The sequence below is a fragment of the Nicotiana tabacum genome, chromosome 20 (genome assembly GCF_000715075.1).
Source record: "Nicotiana tabacum cultivar K326 chromosome 20, ASM71507v2, whole genome shotgun sequence".
In the NCBI taxonomy this organism is placed as follows: Eukaryota; Viridiplantae; Streptophyta; class Magnoliopsida; order Solanales; family Solanaceae; genus Nicotiana; species Nicotiana tabacum.
Genome location: NC_134099.1, coordinates 148,982,985 through 148,991,665, shown reverse-complemented (window position 1 = coordinate 148,991,665; position 8,681 = coordinate 148,982,985). Strand labels below are relative to the sequence as shown.

General features: G+C 39.2%; 1 protein-coding gene across 1 annotated transcript; it reads right to left on the bottom strand.

Moving 5' to 3' along the window:
* Window positions 1-1,045: 1,045 nt before the first annotated feature.
* Window positions 1,046-3,231, bottom strand: LOC107772203 (small ribosomal subunit protein RACK1). The gene is made up of 2 exons (XM_016591695.2): window positions 2,279-3,231; window positions 1,046-1,429 (listed from the first exon to the last, which is right to left on the bottom strand). Exons 1-2 carry the CDS (start codon window positions 3,155-3,157, stop codon window positions 1,328-1,330), a joined length of 981 nt encoding a protein of 326 aa, XP_016447181.1. The 5' UTR covers window positions 3,158-3,231; the 3' UTR covers window positions 1,046-1,327.
* Between the last annotated feature and the right edge of the window lie 5,450 nt (window positions 3,232-8,681).

The following is an 8,681-nucleotide window of genomic DNA, read 5'->3' as shown; positions in this document are numbered from 1 at the left end:
ACGAAAAACGCAAATTTGAATTCAAATGCTAGAGAGAAGAAGCTTCTGTGATCCTTCTGGTCTCTCCAAACAAGACTGGACTAGTAAAATCCAATTAAAAAATTTTAACTATCATTTTTTCACTCTCTAGTAAGAAACATGCCAGTGCAGAGCAAATTCGTGTTTATTTTAAAGAGGTGAAAATCATACTTTCTTCCAACTTTGTGAATAAAATTAAACTTACTCATCAATTTAGACAATAGACATTCTCAATCCCTATGCTGATACTGATTATTGACCTATGATTTTGATAAAAGCATAGTAAATTCTTCCCTTTAAGTTATCAATGTTCTTGTGAACTATATCAGTAACTTTTGTGAATTAAATTGAACTCAAGTAACACTTTCACAAATCACAACTAGGAAAAGAACATTTGTATATCTCACATCTACTAATTTTATAAGAACATAAGATTTTGTTGAAAATGGAAGATGATTTTACATAAAGTAAATCCTGCATTCGTGGACAGTAGCCATTAGTACAAGTGGATTTCCAAATACTTAACATAAAGATATGGAGGCAATTACATTTATGATCATTAAAGGTGCCTGTAGCAAATTATAATAGTTGTATTTCATATTTAAGTTGATTCTATCTAATCGCTGGCTGATAAGAAACTTGGCACCTTGCCAACCTGCAAGTGTTCGGATAGACATCACAATGCCAACATATATCATGTAATGTTAATATAGCACGAACTTGTATGATATCAAAATTGGCAAAGCTCTATAGCAAAAACAAATAAATAACTTCGACAAATTGAGTGCATCCTCAAATATGCTTTTATAGAAGTTACATTTCAGAATAAACTCAAGAACTTTCTCTAGATACCATATGTCAACTTGCAAGTGACAATTGGGAATAAAACAACGGGAGTATATGACCCAACTCTTCTTGCACAGTCAAACAAAGGGAACGATAAGCTATTTACTCTGGCAAACTGATAAATACGTGCAGGAGTATAGATGACCCCCAACACCAAGAAAAACGAGGACAAAAAGGAGTATAAAGAGAATTCAAGATGTATATATCCTCATAAAATCATAAACAAACTGAAGATCTGTAAGATAGAAAAACACAGAAGAAAACATAAAATTACTCATAAGACTAGGCAAAAGAGCTTCTTGGATCTACACCCAATATAACATGCGTAAATAAAATCCAAAACTGTAACAGAAAAGGCCTCACAGCCATGAAAAGTGAAAACACAGAGAATCCGACATAATTCTTCCAACATTTAGATTTCATCTAAACGAAATTCAGGCCAAATGGTGCTATTTGTTTTATCCTAATAACGGCCAATACCCCACACTCTAATCAAGCCATCTGTGTATCCACTGAAAAGTGTGCTTCCATCAGCACTCCAGCCCAAACTAGTGCAGTATATGACCTGGAAGATGGAGATACAATGAGGTTAGCTACATTCACAACTTATTTCAACATTGATAATATTTGAACTAACAAATCTGGGAATCACGACATCATCACAAAGATTAGGTCCAAGGGCATCACAAAATAATTATAAAAAGAGTACAAGTTCTACATACTGAAGGTGTAAAAAGCACTTTTACACTATCATATCACTTAAAACGTAATTGCAGGTAATTCTCTATACAAATATTAATTGGCAATCTTAAAAAAATGGAAAGCAAGATTATATAACAGGCCAAAATACACTAATAGCGTAAAAGAAATCTTTATACTGTCATTGCGTATAACTTCAATCCTTATGAAAATCAGGTCCCACCAAACGATAGAAATAGAAAGTTATAAACTTGAAACTAAGAATAGCTACAATCATCCCATATATTAAGGCTTCTCATTTGTGCTACTAACAACAGACTATACGAGTAGAAAAGTATGGTAGAAACCGCAAAAGAAACACAGACAGTGGGAGCCATAGGTTACAAATTAGAGATGATAAAATACTGTTGAAAATACTCTTCCAATTACTAACATAACTTCTAACAGGGTAGAGGATTCTATACCATGAATTCCCGAGAGCTAGAACAGCTAGAATTATTAAATACACAGTTATTTTACTCTAATTAGACTTTGAACTGCTACAACATTCACAAAGACCTATTTCCATCTATATCAATAATACACTACAACAAAAACTAATATGCACAATAAACGCATTCAAAGAACAAATAACTTCATTTGATACAAAAACACAATCCAATAAACCAAAAGTAACATTCTTGAAGCAAAAAATGAAAACAAAAATCAAACCCACCTTGTTTTTGCCAGAAGCAGTTCCCTCAGCAGACATTTCACTCTCTTGCTTCAGATCAACTTTCAAATCATCCACGATAGTCTTGCTCTCCAAATCCCAAATCTTAATACTCGACTCAGTGGCAGCACACAACCAGTACCTATTTGGGCTAAAACAAAGCGAGTGAATAATAGAACCCGACTCAAGGGAGTACAATTTCTTCCCTTCAGCCAAATCCCACAACAAAATCACTCCATCCTTTCCTCCACTAGCACACAAAGAACCATCAGGAGACACCGCCGTGGTATTCACATACCCAGTGTGTCCAGCAAGCGTAGCACGGAGCTTACAGTTGGTAAGGTTCCATATTTTTACAGTCCTGTCCCACGACCCGGATACGATAGTTGGCTGAAGATTATTCGGGCTGAAACGAACACATGAGACCCAATCAGAATGCGAATCTCCGTCCTGAATAATGTACTTACACTCACCCAAAGTGTTCCAAAGCCTGATGCTCTTATCACGGGATGCTGACACGATCTGACGGTTATCAGCAGAAAATGCTACGGACAAAACATCCTTAGTGTGTCCGACGAAACGACGGGCGGTTGTTCCAGCTTGAAGATCCCACAAACGGAGCTCACCGTCCCAAGATCCGGAAAGAGCGAACATGCCGTCGGATGAAAGGACGACGTCTTGAACGAAGTGTCCATGGCCTGTGAGGCGGCGGCGGGGGACGCCGTATTGTGGGCCGTCTTTCGTGAGTGACCAAACGATGATGGATTTGTCACGTGAGGATGTGACGATCATATCGGAGTTGTCAACTGGGGTGGCGATGGCTGTGACCCAGTCAGTGTGGGCCCTCATTGTGCCACGGAGTACTAGTGATTCTTGCGACATTTTGTCGAACAGGTGGTGGGATGGGTGGCGACTGAGCTTGAAGGCTATAAGCAAAATGAAGAAGGAGAAACCCTAAAAATGAAAGGGATGATTTTATATGGTGGACGGTTTTTAGGGTTTTGGGCTTTTGCTACTGATCTGTTCTGTACCCGGGTTAATGGTCCGATAATCCAAGAGTCCCCTTAATAAAATAGTATTTGACGCAAAAATTGAATTTGAATTTTTTTTTTTTGAAGTTGAGCTTATGTTTAAAAAATAACTTCACTTAAGAAACCTTTTTATAAGAATTGAAGATTTTAAGTGAAAATCAACACTTCATTTGAGATACTATATCTTATAATTTAGCAATTAATAACTACAATTAGGAAAAAGAATTGTAAAAATTGAAAATTTTGTGAGTAGAAATCACCACTTAATTTCAAATATATCCTCTAATAAGTATTTTAATATTTCGCTTGAACATTAAATATTGTAAAATTCAATTTACAACTATTCATGGCCAAAGAGAAATTGAAATTCAGTATTTGCTAATAGTGAAATTGTTTCCATGCCCGAAAGGGTCTTTACTTTCTCTACTAGTCCTAATTATCCACTTACATATTGTTCAATAGTTGGTTGCAACGTCAAAGTTTTAGTTTATTTTATCAACTTAGTTGCGAGTAGCGGTGTTCGTCGGTCGATATGGTACGGTATTTAAATATTTCAATTCGGTATTTTCGGTATTCGGTTTCATAAAATACTATACCAATAGCGTACCTAATTAAATTCGGTATGCATTGGCTTTTTCTACTTTCGATTTCGGTTTATTCGATTCGGTAACTTCGGTTTATTCAGTTTGAATACTAACTAGTGCATAGAATCATAGACGACAATATTCTTAATTAAAGTACTCAAAAGTACAAAACTAAAAAAGTTTGTTGACAAAAGTTTTGTCCAAAACTCGTAAATACCAACCTAGAGAGAGAAAACTTAGAGAAATATCTTGTTACTTGTTTAGAGTTAATTGATGAACTTAGAGAATAAAAGAAAATAAAATTTTAAATTTCTTATATTTATGTTATAATTAATAAAATGTGTATTGTGTAATATAATATATTTATATATTTCAATACGGTATCGATATTTCGGTATTTCATTTTAAAATACCAAATATCATAACTAAGATTAGGGGTGGCAAAATGGTTAAAAGAAAATATCTAACCACCCATATTATCCGCTAAAAAATGGGTTGGATAATGAACTATTTAAAAACGGATCAAATATGGATAAGAACCATATTATCCATTTAGAAAATGGATAACCAATGGGTAACCAATAAGTCTAACTTTTACATTTGTAAAACCTCAAATTGAGGGTTCCTCAAGTTAGGAAGACTAAGAATTCTCCCAAAAGTGATCATATGCAAGAAGTCATGGATAATATGGTTACCCATATTATCCGCCGATTAACCTGTTTTTTATCCGTATTAAATATGGGTCAGGTCGAATAATTTATCCGTTTTGTCATTACTTGTTTTTGACCTGAACCATATCCGACGCGACCTGCCCGTTTGCCACTCCTACCTAATACCATTTTTTTAAACTTAAACCAAATAACATACCGAATACCAAAATTTTTGGTTTCGATACGGTAATTCAGTATTTACCAAATTATGCACCGGTCTAGATGCGAGTATGTAGGGACTTGTATCTAGTGTTGCAATATATATTGCGTTTCAATCCTACTTAATCTTTTAAGATGGTTTTTGTCATATTAGTAGTTTTTTAACCGTTAGTGGAGAGGCATTTCGAGCTACCTGTATGGGTCCAAATTTGGTCGACCACAACTACTGTCAAATACGACAAACGATGAGGTCTTCACAGTATGACGTCCTGTGGAGGACGACGATGACCGACATCGGACAAAGGGTGTATGACTTTTGCAGTAGTGTAGGCCTAGTAGGGGGCATTAGGAATATACCTTTGAATATTCCCTATGATATGTCTTTTAGTGTTTAGAAGGGGGTTGTCCCTTATATATAGTGAGGAAAAAACCTTGTAAAGGGGACTTTTTTGGGACGAAGAACTTCCATTGTAATATTCACTCAACATTCTTGGTGATCATTTTTCACACACTTAATTCATCTGTTCCACGAGATCAATCAATACTATTTACCTTGTTCATCCCTCATGTCTTTCATTCTGGAGTTTATTACACTTGGCTGAGATTTACCCTTTTATCTTCTTTAATTAATTTAACCAAAAAGGGTTTAGTATCTTTTGGGTCAAATAATTTGGCGCCGTCTGTGGGGATTTCTTTAGCTAAGATTATAGTTTCATCTAGACTCCTGAAAGGCATAATCAATTCTTCCGAGCTTGGTACAAGCCAACAATGACAGGGAAAGGAGATGCAAGGCTAAAAGCCATAGTAGGCGTCACAGCCAACCTCCTAGACACCATCAACGAAGATAGCAGAGAGGATCACGAAAATGAAACACCAAACATCACACTTGGGGGAGACACTTCACCTCTCCCATACGGGAACATGATTGCTTCACGCAAAAGGGAAGCCTCCACATCTGCAACAGGAGAGGGACCATCGGTAGTAAGAAGACTGTTGGAAGAATGGCTAACAAGTGCTCTAAACACCATCCTTGATAATCCCACCCAAAGGGATGATAGGAATGTGACACATGCATATGTCACGATAAACGAGGGTGGGCAAGATGCCCCCCGTACAGGTAACACTTATGTTGCTAATAACGCAGGCAATGATACGCTTGTAGTCGTTTTCAAGAAAATGGAGGAGATGGAAAATGAGAATAAGGCACTCTGTGACCAAATGAAAGAACACCAAGAGAGAGTTGACAAAATACCAGGCGCTCCAAAGTTGCTGCCAAAACGCGATGTTGGGCGATTCATCGAGCAACCATACAGTGAAGAAGCGGTCCCGTACACCATTCCAAAGACCTTCAAAATGCCGCCTTACTTAAAGATATATGATGGTACTACCGATCCAGAAGACCACATCATCTACTACGTTACAGCCATATAAGGCAACGATCTCTCAAAAGAACAGGTACCATCAGTGCTGTTGAAAAAGTTCGACGAAACCTTAACAGGGAGAGCCTTGACATGGTAATCTCAACTACCATCATGCTCGATAGCAACATTCGAGGAAATGGCGGACAAATTCATTACCGCCCATACTGGAGCCAAAAAGGCATAGGCTAGGGTAAATGATATATTTGCCATAAGATAGATACACGGCGAGGGACTCAAGGACTTCTTGGCTCGGTTCAACAGGGTGAGAATGAGCTTGCCGAATGTATCAGAAGGAATGGCAGTAGCAGCCTTCCACAACAGATTAAACAAAAACAGGTCGAGGGCAACAAGAAAACTGCTAAGCAGGCTCACGAAATACCCTCCAACTACTTGGGAAGAAATCCATAACGCCTACTATGCCGAGGTACGAGCCGACGGGGACGATCTAAATGGCTCTACCCAACGGTTGACGTTACTCCAAACTGAAGCAAGGAAAGATCGTCACAATGATGGTCAAAGAGATCAGTTGGGGCCCCGTTCCAGCCAGGAAAATCATCAACCCTACATCAGGACGTCGGCCCCGCCTCCACCATAACGTATGGATGCTCTTCCTAAACACACAACACCATATCGACACGAGAAAGGTATGCCTCCACTTCTATCCGCTCATAATTTCTGTGTTTCTCCTTCAGAATTAGTGTACACCCTAGAGAAACTCGGCCCAAAGGTGCAATGGCCGCAAAAGATGAGGTCAGACCCCAACACTCGGAAGTCAAGCGCTTTCTGCGAATTTCACCAAGAAAGGGGTCATAAAACCAAAGATTGCATAGGACTACGACAGGAAGTAGTACAAATGCTAAACCAGGGTCACCTGAAGGAGCTGCTGAGCAATCGAGGACGGACTAACTTTGCCCGCGGACGCGAACAACCCTAAGGACCTCCAAAACCACCTTCTCCCGCTCGCACCATACAAATGATCATCGACGGGGGCGATGGCGTAGTGATCAATCATGTCAAGTTCACCACCACACATAAACTCAAACGATCAATCGCTCACGAACGGTATGATGACCTCGAAGATAGTATCATCTTCGACAAGTCAGATACTGACGGTTTGTCTTTCCCTCACTATGATGCTCTTGTTATCACTTTACGTATCGCCTATATTGATGTAAAAAGAATAATGGTAGATGATGGGAGCGGTGCGTGTATTATCCATCCTCGAGTCCTCGTGCAAATGACACTCGAAGATAAAATAATATCGCGTTGTATAATGCTAATAGGTTTTAATAATGCAATTGAACAGACTTCTGAAGAAATAGTGCTACCCGTCCTAGTCAGAGGAGTTACCCTGGAAATGACATTTCACGTCATGAACTAGGAAACAACTTACAATGCCATCATAGGGCTCCCGTGGATACATGCCATGCGAGCGGTCCCTTCCAGTCTCTATCAAGTGATCAAGTTTCCTATCCCATGGGGAATATTCAGCATTCGAGGGGAGCACTGTACCGCACAAGAATGCTATCGCATCACCCAAGATTGCGCACACACCTAACAACTCAAAGGAGCAAATGCGGAAGCATAAAAATCAGCAATGTAGGGAGCCAAACTTAACATGCAAACGGACGTTATCAAGGACCCCGACATCGTGGAAGCATCCGAATCAACGGTAGAAAATCTTGATCCCGTCCTGCTATACGGAAACTACAGCACAAAAAAGGCTTATATGGGGCATAACCTTTCAGAACCAGGTATATTTCATAAGTTCTTGACTGACCATGCCGATCTGTTTGCCTTCTCCCATGCAGATATGCCAGGCATTCCAAAAGATATCGCTACCCACAAGCTAAACGTCGACCCCCTACATCCGCCGGTGTGGCAAATGAGAAGGAAGTTCAATGCTGCAATCAACGAGGCCGTCAGTGAAGAAGTTGATAAGCTACTCGCAAATGGCTCCGTCCGAGAATCGAAATATCTTCAATGGGTCGCCAATGGGGTTATGGTGAAAAAGAAAAACGAAAAATGGCGGATGTATGTAGATTTCACGGACCTCAACAAGGCATGTTCGAACGATTCTTTTCCATTGCCACACATCGACCAGCTCATCGACGCAACAACAGGACACGAGTTGCTAAGCTTCTTGGATGCCTATTCGGGTTACAACCAGATCCTCATGGAAGAAGAAGACCAGGGAAAAACCACTTTCATCACTCACCACGGAACATATTGCTATAAAGTGATGTCGTTCAGACTAAAAAATGCGGGGGCGACATATCAGAGATTAGTCACCAAAATGTTCAAAAACCAACTTGGTAAAATAATAGAAGTCTACATCGATGATATGCTGGTTAAGTCAAAGAGGAAAGAAGATCATATCGGTCATCTGAAGGAAGCCTTCGACATATTGAGACGGTATGACATGAAACTAAACCCCAAAAAATGCGCCTTCGGCATAAGCTCGGGAAAGTTCCTCGGTTTCCTAATGTCACAAAGAGGCA

Excerpts from the sequence above, each read along its gene's own strand:
- LOC107772203 (XM_016591695.2), bottom strand. The coding sequence starts at position 3,157 with ATGTCGCAAGAATCACTAGTACTCCGTGGCACAATGAGGGCCCACACT. Across the intron at positions 1,430-2,278 it reads CTGCTTCTGGCAAAAACAAG|GTCATATACTGCACTAGTTT; the intron begins GTGGGTTTGATT and ends TCCATCTTCCAG.